The 19858-nt window shown below is 38.1% G+C and overlaps 1 protein-coding gene across 3 annotated transcripts in view; it reads right to left on the reverse strand.

The window, feature by feature from the left end:
• Window positions 1-1440: 1440 nt before the first annotated feature.
• TRMT11 (tRNA methyltransferase 11 homolog) overlaps window positions 1441-19858 on the reverse strand; it is a 30807-nt gene continuing 12389 nt past the window's right edge. For 2 of the 3 annotated variants that reach the window (XM_051613032.1, XM_051613034.1), the window contains 6 exons: window positions 18516-18596; window positions 17661-17825; window positions 16341-16413; window positions 15473-15604; window positions 12061-12181; window positions 1441-2029 (listed from right to left, as the gene is read on the reverse strand). In XM_051613032.1, coding sequence (XP_051468992.1) covers window positions 1898-2029; window positions 12061-12181; window positions 15473-15604; window positions 16341-16413; window positions 17661-17825; window positions 18516-18596 — 704 coding nt within the window. In that variant the 3' untranslated portion in view covers window positions 1441-1897. The remainder of the gene's footprint in view (window positions 2030-12060; window positions 12182-15472; window positions 15605-16340; window positions 16414-17660; window positions 17826-18515; window positions 18597-19858) is intronic. The other variant, XM_051613033.1, reaches the window with a different exon arrangement.

Below are 19858 nucleotides of genomic sequence, written 5' to 3' on the forward strand. Positions count from 1 at the left end.
GGGGATCAGCAGAGCTTGAACATCTGATTTCAATTCCAGACTATTTTTGATTAGTGGATGTTGATGTAGTACCCCAAATACACTTAAGAGTTTCATTTTAAAATGGTATTCTTCAGTAATGATAAAGCTGTAATGTATGAACTGCTAAACAGAGGCCACACCACCACTGTTGAATAGCCAAAAAGTTGGACCAGGCAGAGGAGAAAAAAACTAAATCATTCTATTTTAATACACAGGGGCAGATTTGCCACTACCTTACATCTTGTATAACCATTTAGATCATGTCTGTGTAGAGCAACTTCTATGAAAATGAAGCTATAAATGCGTAATAAATCCATCTTGAAAAATTCCTTACCTATGAAGAACAGAAAGTAATTTTAATTTGTAAAGTAATAAAAGCTGAATGCCAAATTGCAATGCTGAAATTGAAGTCAGAAGTTATATGAAGACAGGTTTTCAGAAGCAGTAATTTTTCTGATGTAATATTTGAAAGTGATGAATTCAAATTCTGCTTTTGAAAAATTTCTAAGCTTTGATCTTGCTCCAAGTTTAGTCCAGAACAACTATTATATGGCTGACATTAAAAGTCTCAAAACACAGTGATTTATAACGGAAACACAGAAAATAAATCACTATTTCAGAACTTCCTAACACACCACAGATTAGATCCAGAAGGTCAGACAAAGTTGCCATTGAGTATGTGAGCTCTCCTTGCTGCAGCAGAGGACTGCAACACACAGAAGTACAAACTCAGTTAAGGAACTTGTTCAAATACACACAATGACTCGTGCCTTCCTCAGTGTCACTGGTTTTTTAGAGAGCCACTTAAAGATAGTAATCTACAAAGGCTATAACATGACCACAGTCAGTAACGTGCAGCAAGTTGAGTAGCAAGGCTTTCTTGGCTGGAGCAAGTAGATACAGTCACCAAGGCCCTGCTGAAGAATATTTGACCACCAAAATGAGAAGAGTCATTAACATGCTGGATTAATGGGCTTAGTGGTTTTCAAATGAGGTATTTTCATGATGGACATGGTGTGGATTCAGCAAAGTTTGCCCTTTAACAAACACAGCTTCAATTTCAAATATTTGATTAGGCTTAATACCATTAGGGAATCATTACTGATTTTATGCTGTTGTTGTTACTGCTTTAACTATCAGTTTCTGAACCAAAAATTGCAGACAGTTGGCTTGACCAAGAGTCAAGGTTTAGGAATGCAAAAGCAAATCCAAGGTACAGATGAGCTTCAGATGTGGACAGGCTTCACAGGGTTTAATAGGCTCTCCAGAGTTTGTCAGGTCACAGAGGCTTTTTTTCTTCTTGGGGTGTGTATGTGCGCGTGCACGTTTGTTTCTTTGTGGTTTTTGCTTGTTTTAAACACTGCTTGGCTTCAACCAGAGCAAACAGAATTCATACAAGCACTTATTGCATGCAACATGTAAAAAAACCTCACAACAATCTTTTGTTTTATTGTACACCATTTACAAAAAGACAAAAGAAACCAAAATTGTCTTCTTAATAAGAAATCCTTGATCACCACCACGTGTTTCTAAAACACCCAGATGTTCACAGTTTAAGAAACCAAATAATACTACCACTTTTTTGTAAACGTTAATGGTGAAAGAACAATAATAATGGTTTCAGTCAATCATCATTAGTACTTGAAAGTACAAATATCAATTAAATAAGACTCAAAAAACTTGTACAATAAAATTCACTATAAACAAAGCTAATTAAAAAGAACTGCTCTCAACCTGTGTTGTGGGTTTAATCTTGTTTTAAAATTAAAAGCAGTATTTATTTTTCTGAAGCATCCAAATGAATGTTCATATCCAGATGTCCTTACAAGGAAACATGATCTTCATTCTTTCCTCATTTTTTAATCTGTTTTATATTTTACTTCTGATTGTCTTTTTCTTCCTTGGCAATCCGCTTTGTCACACCACTGAAATACTTCTCACGGAATGAATTGTGTCCTCTGTATGGCATATATTGGCCGTCCAGTAAGTAAGAATTTGCATCTTGATCCTGCATGGTATAAAAATGCAAGCGTTAGGTTTTATGGCAGTATGTTCAGCATGTACTGCCACTGGTTTTCCTCCAGACTTTTTCAGACAATTATAAGCAAGAGTGAAGTTGGTGGGGTTTTTTGTTGTTTTTTGTTTGTTTGTTTAGTTGTTGTTGTTTTTAACAATTCCATGGCAAACATTTAAGTAATTAGATTTATTAAAGAATTAAAAAAAAATTTAGAATGCTGAGATCTCTGTAAGGATTAACAAGAACATGTGTCCTACTGCAAAGTCTTAACATTTAATAGGAATGAAAATCCATATGCAATGGAGTCTCATTTGACATTGATCAAACACAAGCTGTAGGTATACAAGGGTTTTTTTTTGTTGGCTTTGGGGTTTTTTTATGTACTCATTCAAATTTTCATTTTTCTTGTCTCTACAGCAAAATTATGCCAGTTTTAACAGTGCTGCATCACTGGAAATACTTCTGCTAACATCACCAGAATCCAACCCTTGCTTAAATACATGAGAGCAGAGGTACTATGCCACACAGACTTTTATACAACAGGAAAATACAAAGATTTGTTTCCAGAAAAAAATATCTTCTGGAGATTTCAATCACTCAGAGGTTTGTGGAAGACAGATACAAACAAAAGAGGAACATGAATAAGTAAAGTGGGTTCCTACAGACACTGCAGTGCTATCAGATGATTTTTTCTTGTGCAGGATTCACCTGCTTCTGAAAGTTGAAGTTCACACAGTAAATCCCTACACATAATATATACTTGACATCAGGACCATGTTCTAGAAAACCGGCCCATTATTTATACAGAAAGGTTTAATTTATTGTGTACTGTAGCTTTACATAATTAAGATACTTGTCAACTAATGTTATCAATACTCTAAAATAAACAATATACCAAACTTTAATCTGAGTGCTAAAGTAAATTAATTGATTGCAACTTCTATAAACCACTTAACATTATGGCTGCAGTCAGTTTATTACGCTCAACAGCAAGATGAAACTGATAAACAACCTCACACAGAACAACTGAACTGTGCAAAGAGAAAATAAAATAAAGCATACAACAGAACTAAACCTCTGTTCCACTAAATGTTTATCCTCAATACATCCTCATTACAGTAATTATTTTCAGCAACGCAACAACATATAGACTGGTTCATTATTTAACTTTCTGTTCAGGGCTATTTGCTTTATTCGAAAATCAGGTTACTGTTGAATGCTTTAGCCTACGTTGTAGGAACATGGAAGTAGATTTACTTATTCAGCTATTTTGTAGCCTGTCCAGACTTTCACTTAGCAAGACCAACACCTCATCTTGCTTTGGCTATCCTAATATTCTTTCTAAAAGAGTGAAACAAAAGGTTTTTAAATGCAACAATACGCTTGTGTGCATGTACAACTGCCCTCTTCTGGGCACAATGAGATTGTCCTACTAAGTAGTTCTCAGCTGCTGTCCTAGCAGATACAAGCAGCAGGCCACCAGCTTAGCTTAAGTGGCTAAATGTTAAGGGCCATGTGGATATCTAACATGTAAAGCATGTACACCACCAGCAGCAAATTCATTCTATTTAAATATGGCGATGTTGGAAAATAGCAAGAGAAAATTATTTCAGTAAACTCATTGCATGCACAGCAGAGACTGCCATCTCCAAGACCACTTTCAGGCTGATAATCAACACGCTTTTAACTTGTCTGGGAAAATAACAACTATTTGCAGTCAGGAAACAAGGAGGATTTAAGACGTGCTCCTCTCACAACCAGCCTTCACCCACTTCTCCAGGTCTCTTCTACAACATCACTCTAAGGAAACGAGCACTTACTCTTCTCCTGAATTTGCAGGTCAGTAATCCTTCTTTGACCTAAACACATAATGTATATTTATACCTTTGGGAGGTGTTTTAATGATAATTCTACATAATTCATTTGTTTTGAGAAATGGATGAGATATCTGACCCTGAAAGATAATGATGTATGTATCAACAGTATTTTAACATAAAAATTAATCCCCACAACCTCTAAGAGGTCACATCTGTACACCATTCATCTCGATTCCTTAAGTAACAAAATGCTGATTCAGGGTGAAGGGAGGAAGGAAGAAAGGAACTAGCCCCCTCTATCTCCAAGCTGGTTAGGGCAAAGCGAAGATATAACATGGAAGAGAACAAACACAGCTGAATCCATTTTGTAAATCTAGGCCTCATCAAAAGCCAAGCAAATCAGAGAAGATCTGCAGCCAGGCACCTATTTCTTGGAAGAGCTTTCAAATGAAGATCGTGGCACACATCACAGTAATTCCAGCATGAGAGCTTCCATTGCCTACCTCGCCTCTATACAGACATGACTGCTCAATAAACATTACAACTGCTTTAAAGAAAAATAAAATAATGGGAATAATTTCTTAAAAAAGGAAAAAGGAAATAAGAAACCCTGAACTACCTGGAGGTGCCACTCACTGTTGACATGTCCTAGTCAAAACAGTTTTATGGGTAATATGAGACCTGATCAAAGTAAAAGGAATTTTTGGATTTCAGAGACTAATGATTTCCAAACACATTCTAACTCAAGGTATTTTAAATCTACACAGAGAACTGAATGGGTACAATCTGAACACTAAGGATAGGCTGCATTTAACTCCATAGAAGTAGTTGTCAAAAATCATCTTCATGAACCAATTTGTTGTGAGTATCTGCACTAGAATTTTCCTGGGCATCAAGCACCAGCTTGTTTAAGTAAGGAAGATGGTCAAACATCCTCAGGTAAGATCTATCTTGAGTAGCATAAATTGGTAGAATATGCACCCTAAACATTCAGCAGTAATGTTTTCTAGTAAGAGAAGATTGCTTATGAATGGTGTCAGTGTCAATTCTCCTTCAGGTGAATTAACTGTCCAAGGCAGTTAATATGGATGCTTTTTTCCTTTCTCTCCTGCTTAAAAAAAAAAAAAAAAAGTGCAAATTTGGGGAATAGAGTTGAACCACAACGCCTTAAGAGCGTCTCCTTTCCTCCTCTGAAGAGGAACAAGGAGTACTGCTTGTGATACAGAGCTGCATCCAGGGGTGAGTGGCTTTTTTCACTTACTTCCTTTTATGTAACTACATATTTTTCAAGGCATGAAGTTTGTAATTGATTGTTCAACACAAAATGGTGAGACTTCCCAGGAAATGATTTCCAAGACTGATCAGTAACTGCACTAAGGCAGTTCTTTCCCCAGTCTGCCAGCATTACCAATGTCACGAGCTGATGCCTGGGGGGCTACTGGCTGTCAGGATGCTTTCACGACTTCCCCCCCACCCCTATTTGGAGGGGTTGTTGAATAAGACCGAGGGCTCACACGTGGAGTTCACCTCTCACAGAGGAACGGCCACTACGGGACCGTATTTTAGAGTGATAGTTAGAATACACCCCCACCACACCCAAAAATTGCTACTGAGACCAATGTTTAGTTTATGAATTAACTGGTTTATTAAGGGTTAACACAAACTGTGGGATGAGGTTTAGGGAAAATGTAAAAATGGCAAATGGCTACCAGGGATATATCAGGGAAGTAATGTGTCCTTTAGGGAGGTCACGCAAAAAGTACCAAGAAGACAAATACTTCTTTTATTTGTAAACATCAGAACTGAAGATGTTCATTAATCCCTGCTTATTCTTTATCATCATCCTTGGTTCTCACTTTGAACAATTTAAATTATTCTCAAAACAGAAGACTAATTGCAAACAACAGTTATCACACACAACTTTTGCTCTGCAACATTTTATAATGACTTCTGTGAGAACTGAAAATCATCAAAGTTCTTATCAAAGTTCACGCAACCAAATTGCCTTTAGCTAATTTGAATTTTCAACTCAACACTTACTTGTTCTAAAGACAACACTAAAAAACGTGTTACAGATCTCCAACAAATAATGAAAGAGGTGGAAGAAAGAGGAGGGAGCTTAACGATAACAAGAAAGCTTTGTTTTTCTTTAAATCTCAGCAAATATTAAGTGATATTCTAAAGTTTTTTAATTCATCTAGCATGCCTCAGTTCAGCCTCAGGGTAATTACCCACATTCAGGTTTTGTTTAAAAAAAACTTCCTAGCCTTATCACAGCTTCTTACCACTCTACATCTGGTGTTGGACAGTAGCTACACAAACCACTTGTACTAATGTTATACAGCTATAAACAACTCTGAGCACTTTCCAAATCAGGGACAACAGCCTCATATCCAGGAACACACGCTGCTAAATTCAGTACAAAATATTCTACACCAATAGTGACTATGGAGTGACTGTGTGATGTGGAAATGCTGGGGTCATTCAGCATGGTGGATCTGTATGCCCGATGCTCCAGTGTCCTTTCACGAGCTGTCATACACTCAAGAGTTCACCCTTCAGTCAAGTTTTCTGATACATAATTTCTATGTCTCTCTCTTAGCCTGTATCAATTACAGATCTCTCCTCCAATATTTTTGGGGAAGTACTGATTAGAAACTTCAGAACTTGGTAGCACTTACCAGCCAAATAAGTACCATACATTTCTGTAAGACAGCCAGCAAAGGAAAGAAATGTTACTTGGCAAAAGCTGAAATAATTCGGTGTAAGGAAATCAACAAGCCTCAGGAAAAAAAAAAAATTAAAAAAAATTGCTAGATATGCTGTTGTAAAGAAAGGGAACACCAAACAACCCTACAGCTAAACACTTTTAGTAAGTCCACCCCTTCTGAGAATAGCTGATCACCAGATAGAGATTCCCAAGAACCCTTGTAGTAATTATGCTGCAAGTTTTTGTACTCCGATTTTCCTAATGATTAACTACTCACCAGTGAGTTGACATTTAAATAAAAAATAATTATGAGAATTCAGATAAAGGTGGCGCTGGTTCACAACTTTCAGTCTTATGTAACTGTATTTCTTAAGGCTTTGGAAAACAAACTGGCACAATGGAAGGTACATTTTTCATTAGATTCAGGCTGGAAGAATTGGTTTAAACCTCTGTGGAATAATTGCTGGAGGTGACTTAGAAATTAAACTTACGTTCACATTTCAAGGAAAGACACAGCATTGAAGAAGGGTGGAATGCAGTTAATGTGCAATGACTTTGTACCATGACAATTCCCTAAGCTACCCTAGATGTTGGCAACATCAGGGGAACTTGGTGTGCTGACTCCAAGAGAAATTGCGCGGAGGGTGGAATGGAATGGAGACACCATGGCCAGGCTCTGTGGCAACAATGGGATTCAAAGGTACTGTGGAACAAATCGGCTGCATGTTTGATACCCTGGGCTAACAACCTGTCACCTTTTGACAAAATACTGTCCTTTAGGTCAACTTTGTTCATTATAATATCACTATAATACCAAAACACACCTCCATCTCAAATGTTACCTGCCTTCAAAGGTGCAACCACCCCTCACTGAGTTTGTGCTCTGAATGTTCTCTTGTCTACACCCTTAAACGCAAAGCAAGAGAATTTTGCACCAGTCATGTTAAAGATCTGTATGACTAGAGTCACTCAAGTAAGGTGAAATAGTATAAAATGGTCTGAGAGGGTACGAATGCTAGGGAAGTCACCATCGAAGGGACAAGGCATTCCCCTGACCACTGGGATCAGTCGACACGCTGAGCCTCTCTTTCCCCCTCGCAGGGATGCCTTTGGCTCAGGTTTGAACACTCGGCTATTCCAAGTGCATCCCTGGGAAACTCAGGAATCTCTATAGAGTTGCTTTATTACCCCACGTGTGTGTAATTCTGCTGTAGTAATCAATTTGCACGTGCTTTGCAGACAGTGAATTTATCATCAGCAATCTAAAAGAATTTGTGCATCTTGCTTCGATAAATTACACTGCTAATTAACCTGGCCACAATAGTTCTTGAACATGACCAAATCCCTGAGTGTGGCCATGAGAATTCACAGGTCCCAGGCAGCCAGTGCAGCATTAGTGCTGCATCTGGAGTTGTTAGAGTCCAGTACAGGTATCGACACGACCGGAATGTTAATGCCAAATTGGGCATCCATCAGGATGTAAGGTCAGCTGCCCCCAGCTCCTCTAACATCTAAGGATAAGCTAGAACACAAGGGTGTTTATTTCCTGCCAAAGTAACATCTAATTGGACATTACTCAGAATCTAAGCCTTGCTGCCCCTGGCCCCTCTGGTATCTGAGGACAAGCCAGAACACAAGGGGATTTATTTTCTGCCAAGTCACTTTGCTCCTTAACACAACAACATCCAATGACCTAAAACAGAAAACTGGACTCCTACTAGATCACAGCTGACAGACATCATCACACTAATCTACTGAGCCGACAGCCTCTTACTGTCCCACTACCAGTGCATTTCAGTACTTACATATGAATGCCTATAGTCTTTGGAGAGCTAAACTTATGTTTTTACTGCTTAAAAAAACCCAAATCTTCACAGTTCAATGAGGGTAGACTCACACATGGTCCTGCCTGCTGTAATATAAATTAGGAAGTTTTATTTCAGGTTTAGAGAGGTATTGGGGAGATTCATATTCATTTAATACCAGAAGAAGGGACATGAATATCCACAGAAAAAATAATACATTAGGCTAGTAAGCTCTCATATGACTTCTGCTTTGTTCCTCTCCCATTCCACACCCTTTGTCTTCACTTCTCTAATTCTTTAGTTCTCTAATACTTCTGCCTTCAGAGTTTTAAAAGACTAGAAGCTGCTACCTGTTCACTGCTAGCTGTCCTCTACAACAACTCCCTTTATTCACTTTTATTGTTATCACTATAATTTAAGATAGCAGAGGAGGGGATTTACTAATGATCACCATGGGTGTCCAAAAAAGGCCTTAAATGTTACACAGCAAACAACCCTTCTGCTTATATTGTACACATGGTGGAAAAGTCTATTCACATCAACACTGTTTTCAGGAAGAAATCTTTTCAGTTGCCACAACTTCATCGTAAAATAGAACAAACTGGATGCTTATAAGACAGAGAGCTATACACCAGGATTTGTGATGTTTTTTCATCCAACATTTATTATCTTCATGCTTATGATTATTGTAGAACAATACTTAAACTAGACACTTTCTACATTCACTTTGGTCTCCTTTATATTACAAGCACAATCAAATTGCATCTCCAGTTTCACATTCAGTATCTGATTGAATTTATCTCGAGTGAAGTGAAATAAAATTTGCTGTGAAATCTGAAATTGGTAGCAAATTATTGGTAGCAAACACTGGGGAAATGAAAGGACTGCACAACAACACTACATGATTTGTAAAACTTCTAAGTCACTTGTGAGTACACTACACTAAACTAAATTAAAAGGCATTTTACATGTTTTAATGAGTGCCTTTCACAAACCCATTTAGTAAAGCAAGCAGAACTGTCTGTAAACCTAAGTGCTTGTATATTCATAAAAATTTACTCTTTCATTTGGGAAAAACAGCCACAGCTCCAACTATTAAATGTTATGATCCTATCTGATGAGTCAGAAGTATACAATTCAAAAGTTGATAAAGATATTAAGACAGTAAAAAACACGACCCAGGTAAGGGACACTGGGGTGGGGAAATCTTAGATAGTTTAGACACCAAACAATAAGACACTAAACCAAGTAGGCACTAACTAAGTAGTCAAGGTGTATTTTGTTATTTGGACAACTTTTGTACCAACTTCAGAAACAGTACATGGGTTCTGGTATCTTTACACTACCTAAAAGACATCTGGAGTCCTGAGTGTAAGCACCTGCTGAGTTTTATCTAAGCAGTAAGCCTGCCAACTAGACTCAGGTGCTCAGAGCTAAACATTTCCAGACATGAACTTGTCAAAGCATGTACTGAAGATCAGGTGGCGCACAAAACAAGAATAACAAACTATATCAATTCGCAGAAGGGTGGATACATTTTTTAAATTAGAACATGTTATAATCAACAAGAGAACTTACAAGACGTAAATATGCCTGCAAGGCTATGATCTTATTGGCATCATGGAGACATGGTGGGATGATTTCTATGACTGGAGCACTGGATTGCAAGGATACAAGCTCTTTAGGAAGGACAGGCAGGGGAGGTGAGAAGGGGAAGTCACTCTCTATGTCAATGACCAGCTGGAGTGCAAGGAGGTCTGCCTGGGGATGGATGAGGAACTGAAAGAAAGCTTATGGGTCAGGATTTAAGGGAGGGCAAGCACAGGGGACATTACACTGGGAGTCTGCTACAGGCCAACCAACCCGGAAGACTGAGAAGATGAGGCTCTTTATAGACAGGAGTAGCCTCACATTCACAAGCCCTGGTCCTCACAGGAGACTTCAGTCACCCAAAAGGTTTTCCTGAGAGCAGCCCTGAGGAGAAGGACTTAGGGTGTTGGATGATGAAAAGCTCAACATGAGCTGGCAATGTGCACTTGCAGCCCAGAATGCCAACCATGTCCTGGACTGCATCAAAAGAAGCAGGGCCAGCAGGTCAAGGGAGGTGGTTCTGTCCCCCTACTCAGCTCTCATGATATTCCACCTGGAGCACTGCATCCATCTCTGAGGTCCCCCACGGTAAGAAAGACATGGACCTGTTGAAGCAAGTCCACAGGAGGGCCACAAAGATAATTAGAAGGCTGGAGCACCTCTTCTGTGAAGACAGGCTGAGAGAGCTAGGATTGCTCAGCTTCAGGGGGGCCAGGGGCACCTCATAGCAGCCTTCCAGTATTTGAAGGGGGCGCACAGGAAAGATGGGAAGGGACTTTTTACAAGGGCTTGTAGTGACAGGCCAAGGGGTAATGTTTTCAAACAGAAAGAGGGTAGATTTGGTAGATTTAGGTTAGATACTAGGAAGAAATTGTTCACTGTGAGGGTGGCAAGACACTGCAATAGATTGCCCAGAGACACTGTGGATGCCCCCTCCCTGGCAGTGTTCAAAGCCAGGCTAGATGAGTCTTTGAGAGACCTGGTCTAGCGGGATGTGTCCCTACCCATGGCAGGGGAGTTGGAACCAGATGATCTTTAAGTTTCCTTCCTAACAAAACCATTCTATGATTCTATGATCCCACAGCAGCAATAATAAAAATCCTGCAGAAAACCTCCATGAACACTCTGAGACATACATATTAAAAACTTCCATAATTTACCCTCTTGGTTCACTCTGGTGAATTTGACAGCTCTGGCTCTGAACTCCACATACACTTGTTTTTTTTAAATTCAGGTGTTGCTTGAGAGTCTCCATCATCATTAGCATTATGAAACCAGTACTGAAACCCTGCTGTGTTATTAGTGCAAGCACCAGGTGGACACAGCAGTCTGACTGTACCTCCTGTCATTTAAAATAGCTCTTCCAACTGACAAGGAATGTACTAAAAACACTTGCCCACCATGCTTTGCATGTGTTTTCGCTAAGAATTTGCTTCACCTTCTTTTAGAATGTCTTTTAACAGTATTAGAGAGAAGCAGCAAGAAAGGAGACTTGAATGCAACCTTCCCTGGTCTCAGTGCCTCAGAAGAGGCACTTAAGTGTGTTTCAAAACAAAAAACAACACCCAGTGTGCTTCACTGTAGTTCTGTCACAGCTACATATTACTTTCAAAAGCTAAAAAAGCACCATTCTAAAAACGAAGTAACAGAATTGAATACATTAGACTTTTACTGTCAGACCCACAAAGGCACTTAGTATTTACTTGGGCACTAAATTACACTTTGGAATCAATGGACATTTAGGCATCTAAGTATTTCTGTGGATGGGATTCATAGAATTCAGCTGTCCAAGAAAAGCATATGCAACTTTCCCAAGTAACTGTAAGTTCAAAGATCTCTTTCACACTATTAAGCAGCTTGCTCAGGAAGAAAAGTTTATCAAAAACTGAGGATAAAAAGGAAAAGACAAAAAAGAGAATGGTCCCTTAAATCACTATATAATTTATTTTTTTAAATGTGTAGTAATTTTACAAAAGCTCTAATTCTCAGCATTAAAAATTCAAGTGTCATAGAAGTAAAGGTCAAATGCTCAACAGCACAAACTTTTCATGAATGCAATAGCTACTATTTCACACAATATAATCAAGTATTCAAGCTTACCTTGAATTCTTTCACCTTTTCCATGGTTATCAGGCGCCTTGATGTGTGGCTGGAAAGCATTTGCTCACAGTTGCTAATAAGTTTCAGGCAGGGGTGGCGGGGAATGATCTCTTCTGTATATCTGGAAGGAATAAACATTCAGAAAGCAGTAAGCTCATGAACTGGTACACCTGCATCTGAAACAGAATTCCCACAGATCTTTCACAAAGTGGCTTATACTAGAAAGTTGCTATGCATTTCAATCTGATAACAGAAAAAAGGATATTGGTGCTTCAGAGTTTTTACATCATATATTCCAGACTTAAAATATGTAGAATAAGTTAAAGCCTCACAGCAGAGAGAGCCAAACACAAGTTTTCTGTATGTATCTACATGGTGTTAATGCATGCACACAGGCCTGCTTGTATCATTTCAAGTAGAAAGTATCTCGGCCAATTAGGAGCAATAACTTATGCAATCAGAAACTGTGATTTTAAAGATGTATTCTGCAGTCAACATACGTAAGTTGCAGGAACAAGAGACTTAGGCTCTGGCTCCCTAAAAGCAGACCATTACACTTCAATTTCAACTTGTATTACACCAGCTGACAGTGACATTGCTGGACTTCAGAATTCAGTGTTACAAATTTATTGCACTGTAATTACTTTTTCTAAGGGGAAGGAAAAAAAATCCCTGATTTTTTCACATCAGATGGCAGCAACACTGGCTTGCAATTAAATCCTGTATATAGACACAAGCAGTTAAGAGTGTTGCCAATGTCCCCATCTCATAAGCATTCTCTTTTCTATAAAAAGAGCTTTCTCTAGATTGCTTTCAATCCTTCTATTTCTATCAATACTGAAAGAGGAACTTAAGGATTTAAAAGCTTTGCACTGGATCAGAGGAGCAAGAAGCAGTGACCTAGCTAGTAAAAGAAATAAAAGATCAGGCATCCTTCCTATATACTGAAATACAGATCAGACATTTGATCTTAGTTTTTGTAATAAGTTTTCCTGTAACAGTTACTACAACATAATACAGAAAATGGTATATGGTATTGTCAGTGACTATGATTTCATATAAAAAGTGACCAACCCTCACCAGAAGCCAGACATTAAAAAGCAGAACTAAGCAATTTGCACACCTATCGCTTGAATTTAAACAAAGAAGGAGCTTTGTTTTTCTTGTAAATAAGTGAATTTTCTGAATGCACTTTATGACATAAATGCATTGTTCTGGGAGAAAGAGAGGTCAAATCCAACCCAACTCATAACAGGACCATCTAGGTGCTAATGGAAATCTTGACAATACCAAATACAGACCTGTAAATAGAAAAAAGCCAAACAAACAACTCAAACAGTACTGCCTCTTTGCCTTGTTCCAAAAATTTTAGATTGTAAAACAACATTTCAGTCACTTCTCATATGTGAAACCAACTAACCACTTTTGCTAGGTGACATCAGAACATGCTTTTGACAAAGGAGAATGAAAACAATTCTCAATTGGTTTTTCTATTACACAAAACTTTTGATGCATCTAGTACGACCAAACTGCCCCTCTCTCTCTTAAAAGGTAGGCACTCTGCTACAACATGTTAAAAGTTTCTCTTCATAACCACATAAAAGCCTGACTGCAAAGGAATTAAAAGAATTCAGACTCAACAATGATTTCAATGTCAGATTGAAAGAGTAAACTTTCTGCAAGATGGTATCTTGCAGAAGGACAGATCAGTATCGCTCTGTTAAAAAGCCTCGTCTGTTAGCATTAATGCATATATTACTACATTCTTTCAGGTAAAACTTTTTCAGAACATTATCAAATAAGAAATACAGTAGCAGTGGTTTTAACAGACACCCATTTTAATATAGTATTGTTTTTAATTTAACGAAATACACAAGAATTTCAAGGAACAAATGGACCTGATGGCAGGTGTTTCCAAGGGATATTTTATAGGACAAAGTATTACTAGACAGTATCTTATTTTCCCCCCACATACTTGCTTTAATGTTTCTTCCTGTGTACATCATTACAGCTGAAAATAAATTCACTACGCTAATATTCTATGCTAATACAGTGACTTCAGTATTTCAACCTTCATTTTATAAAATCAATTCTCAGGAATATGTAAAAATTTATTTTTTAAAAGGCAACCCAAGTAGAGCTTGAGAGCGCTGATGTCTCCAAAACAACAACTGAAGTAGAACCAGAACGTGCAGTTCATAGTTACCTAATACTGCTCCCCCAAGGAAACATGTCCTTACCAATGTTCAACAAGCATATAAAAAGTGGCGATATCTTGAGAAACAGAATAAACTCAGTAATTTCAAACAGAGTTTACTGAGATGGAAATCTAAGAGTTCACAACCACACATGGTCTGTCAGTCAAGAATGTATAAACAGGTATTTTGAACAAGTAGCTATAATACTGTTAATGGTATTCATTCTTTTGCTTGTGAATAGTCTTACAAGAAAAAATGCCTAAGATATCAATTCTATCACCAAAAAAAATAAAAATGCAAGCTACTAAGTTCACACGTCTGTTTTGGAAGCATGTGACAAAAATGGCTCCTTTTGATTTTCAAATTATCAAAACAGCATGTGATAAATAAATGTAGGATTGTCAAAATCTCTTCCCATGGTGAAACCAGGAACAACCACCACTTTATATATCAGTACAGTTTGACTGCACATAGAAACATATGACAATGTAGAAGCTACCTTCAGAGCACAAGATACTTAGAACAACTACTATACATCAACTCCCCATTCTACTATGAAACAGTTTTGAAAACAAACAAAAAAATCCTTTCAAACCTCCTCTTATAGATGTTGAAGTAAGGTATGCAAATACATCATTCCTTTTAAACCCAGTTCTAATACCAGGCCAAAGTACTTAGCAGACAGCATCCTGCAGTCTCTGCTGGCCTCTCTCGTCCTTCATACCACTGCTCCCCAACACTTCCTGCCCCTCACTGCCACCTCTTGGTCACTTGACTTTTGATTTCTCAGAGGAAACCTAAATTAGTAGTGCCAAACACAAAAGCGTCAAGAAAGTTCTCTTACAGGACCCTGTCATGGATCTCTAGCAACTACTCTGGTAGAAACATGTATTAGTAAGAGCCTTGCTACTGCTACCTTAGAAATTTATCTGTATCTTGAAAGTCTAAGTTTAAACCTCAACTCATTGGACATGCACTTGCTAGGACACGTGAAAGATTTTTTCTTTTCGGTAATAGTCAGCAATTATCTCAACCCAAACCTCTTCTTTCAAAATCTGCTTCCCCTCATCTGAAGTTTTAAAACACAAAGTGTGAGCATTACTCTTAAGTGCCAGTGCTACAGGAGTTCCAGCTGTACCATGCCCCAAAGAAAGCACAGTGAGAACATGGCATCTGTTCTGACTTACTACATACCAAAAATCATGAATACATACTCAGGCCTGTAAATTGGTAGCCAGTAAACTAATCTTCCTCCCATCACCAGATATTCCGCCGCAAACTTCAATAGGTCAAAAAAGATGTCGCTTAAATGGTAACTGGATGAAACGAAGATGTGATTTTCTGTGCTAGACAAAAAATTCACAAGTGTAAACATAAAAGCACAGATAAAACAGGTACATTTTTAATTAAAAAAAAAGCAACAAACAAACAACAAAACAAATTAAAACAAACAAAAACCCCTCAAACCACAAAATAACACTATCTGAGATGTGCATAACTACCCAGGACAATCCAGGAGTACAGCTTCTATTATGAGAAATAAGACTTTCCAAATTAACTTATTGGCTGTTTAGACCATCATCTTCAGTACTTGTGAAAGTCAAAGAATCATAAGCATGCTGGGAATAGTTCTTTTGTGGAGCATCTTTCTTAAGGGCAATTTAGAATAAAAAGTAGAAGACAAGGAAGGCCAGGCAGTGGAGAAGCCATATTGTGGCTGAAACGAAAGGAGCAGTGAAAATCCAAGAGAGGAGGTTAAGCCAAAATAGAGATATTCCACTTTAGACTGTGCAGCTTGCAGACACTTAAGGGAACTTTCTGAGAATAGGAAACAACAAGGTAATGGTGGCTCCCAGAGATGAGGAACAGGATTGGAAATCTGAACACATGCAAACGATAAGGAGAACAAAACCAAGGATTTCAGGAAGCGATATACTAGTTTTGTGAACAGAACATAAAGAGGTTTTCTTCTTCAATTATTATTACTAGATAGACAACCAAGAAACAATAAAGGATCTAAAACTGTGACTGGGTTTCCATTAAGACATTTACATTTGACAACAGGGAAGACAGCTCACCTACCTTTTTTCAGCTGACTTAACTGTTTCCTTTTGTGAACCTGTTCTGCGAGTAGCTTCTCTGATACCATATGGTGCTACAGAAAGCAAATGCATAATGCAGAGATGAGAACCTCACCCATTCTCCAAATAACATGCAGTTATGTTACACTTACACAACAATGCACATACTGTGTCTTATACAAAGTTAAAAAAATAGATTTACAAAGTAAAAGTCAGTAAGGGTCATTTCTTCAAGACCTATTATAAGTTTCTTGCTCCAAAAAGTTACTTTAAAACTGTTTCAAATAAAGCCTTTCAGCTGTAAGAGGCTTCCAGCAGACGTTTGCTACACTACAAAGACAATACTTTTCTGTTTTGTTTATTAAAAGATACTCCTCACATTTCCGACATGTGACAAATAATCCCATTCTCTTTTGTTTGTCAGACACAAACATCTCCCCTATAGCACCCAGCTACCTTACTTCATGTTCAACACACTTGTTTCTGTGAGACTTGTTTCAGCATCATGGAAACACCAACATCACTATTTTGTAAATGCAGAAGTTGTGACACAATTTGTAAACTCAGTTCTTAGTTATATTAATATTCTACACTCTTATCACCAAGCAGGCAAAATAAAAACTAGTAGGCAATCCACAAAAAACAGTCACACTCCCTATTCCTAATATGAATGTGTCATCATAAGAGCCAGCATTAGAGATCAGAAAACGCTGTATCCAGGTCTTTTATTTATTCCCTTAGCCTCTACTCCCTCTCATGCATGTCCAATGGTGTTAAGTACATAGGTTTCTAAAAAAAAAGAGGATCCTTTCAAATCACTAGTGCTTCTAGTAGTTAAGCGTGTCAGAAATGCATTAAAATTTCTCTTTGGAACCACTCCAACAAACAGCTAACAAGTCTCCAGAAGTCCACAAGAGCTGTGCGGCAGATTCCTGTGTGCTGCATATTGCACCAGTCCTATCAACAGCATGGACCATTCTGGTAAGAAGTCTCCATGCATCAATGTAGTTATGTCTTTTACCGAATGAGACTTCTTCAAAGGACGACTTTCAGCCCTATTGATTTTTACTGGCAAGCATAATATTCTCTCCATGGAAGAGAGTATTATTGCCAGCTCTGTTACACTCTTCTAACTACCATTAAAATAAATGCAGAGATGTCAATGCAAGTCCAGCTTTCACAGTGCAGTTCTCAACAGTCATATTCTGTAATATGGATACTGCAGATCTGAGCACTCATCATGACATTCATGTACATAGGCACAGACAGAGGCAATCATCTTTTAGTCATTGTTACTAGGCAATAAAAAGCATTCACTTACGATCTGTAATAATGGCATCAAACAGCATCCCTTTTCGCCATATTGGTCGTGAAGAATCAGAAACTAGTGCATCAAGGTAATATTTCTCTAACCCATACTGTCGCAGATTAGCTCTGATATTTTCATCTGGCCCTCTCCATTTCTGGTTCTTTCTGCTTGCCTTGCCTGGGGGTGGTGGGGGAGAAGGGGAGCATGGAATGGGAAAAAAGCACAGGCAACAACAAACTATTTAATAGGAAAAGCTTTCATATACTCTATCCTTTATTTTAAAGAAAAATAATTAAATGTCACATGCAAAACTAGAGTTTAGGCCCTGCCTTATTCTACTCACTGTCACAAGTATTTGCAGTTAACTTCACAAGTAGTGAGGAGCAATGGAAATACATGATTAAAGTTCTGCTGCACCATATGCACAGGGTGTCACAGAACACGTTTATAAAAAATGTGGGTTTGTAATATGTTCTCACTATCCATTGCTCCTAATCTTGTCCAACAAGTCAGATATTATTTGTACTACCATTTTTTAGAGAAGTAAGAAAGGGATTAGACTTCCTTGGTTAGGTTATGAGATGCTTACTACCTCACAGACTAAGAAAGCACACAGCTGTTGTAATTATTACTTGGAACTTTGTTTTGGTTTTCCAAAATTCCTTTTATTAAATATTTCCTGCTTAAAAAAATAAGAAAATAGCTTAGCTAAAACACGTGTAAATTGGTCAGTAAAAATGAGCACGAACACATAAATCCTCTGAAAATTAATGTTGCTTTAAAACCCAGTAAGTATCATCTGCTACCGTAAGTATTCTTTACATTCCAAAGAGTAAGATTTCAGTGGCTTAGAGATATGTAACATACCTAATCCATGGATTGTGTTGTAATCTATATCAGTACCACACACATATGCACCAAAGTGTGCTGAGGAGATTAGAAGGCCACCTATAAAGGGGAGAAAGTAGAAACCGCTGTCATAAATGTTATTCCATATTAGGATTTTTCACTCAGGAACTTCAGGATATTACACCAATAGCACACTAGACACAAAGCTAGACCCAAGGAATAAAACCAAACCAAACCAAAAATTTAAATTAGCAACCAGTTAGAATTACTATGCAATTATAATCAGAGTCCTTTGTCTGCAGTGCTTGATTTTCCTTATCTTCATATGTCACTCCTTATCTCTGGAGACTGTTTTTAGGAGTTTGTTCATGGTTTGCTGTATTTCAAGGTGGTACGATCCTTTAATCATTACATGAATCAAAACTTTTGATTTTATTTTGCAAGCAGGAGAACTTCAATTTGTTTTCAAACAATTAAAAACCTAGTACCAAACAAGTGGCAATTCTACTGCGTCTGTTCTCAAACTCCTTAACTGTGCCAAAAATCAAACATGTATAATGTGGCCATTCCCTGACTAAGAAGCAATGGTCAAGAACCTTGTAAATTTTAATGTCTCCAATGTAAAGAATGACATTTAAAAAAAAGTTTTTATGATTGTTTGGCAGTGTGAAAGCTATAAATGATATTTTTTTTTCTGTGAACATGCTCGCTGTTTTGTCAGTGTATCTACTAGCATTCTCATCCTGTAACAAAATTAATTTTTTTCATCACTACTATCGTGATCTGCTTTCCTAATAAAAAACAAAACAAAGGAAAACAATCCCCAAACAATAAAAACCTACCAAAAAAGCATGTGTGATTTCCCCTTGAAACTGGGCAATGGTCGAACACAAGCCCACAGACAAGATCAAAGCATATTATCTCCCTAACAGCTTCCAAATGAAAAAAAAAAGGAGGGACAGCAGAAGACTACCAAAGAGCTGCCCCGAGCTGCTAAAAGGGAGGTGCATAGCTCACAGAATGCTTTAAAATGGAACAGTGGCTGCGAACAAGGCTGTGAACCCCACGCTGCTGATGTCAACTGCTTATGGATACAAACAGTCCTGCTGAAATAAAGGGGAGGATTGCTGCAGGACAGAGTTGAGATGTTCCTGCATTTTGTAGAAGGTTGGACCAGATGACCTTTAGGGGTCCCTTCCAACCCAAGACATTCCTGTGATTCTGTGACCAGCACAGGGAACAAGGCACTAGCTGGCTGTACAGGTGACACCAGTTCTCCCATTCTCCAGAAGCCTGGAGAGGAGCATCCCAGAGGGCTGCACTGCCCTGTGCCACCCACTCAGACCCAACAAATCCAATTT

The sequence above is a fragment of the Apus apus genome, chromosome 3 (genome assembly GCF_020740795.1).
Source record: "Apus apus isolate bApuApu2 chromosome 3, bApuApu2.pri.cur, whole genome shotgun sequence".
NCBI lineage: Eukaryota > Metazoa > Chordata > Aves > Apodiformes > Apodidae > Apus > Apus apus.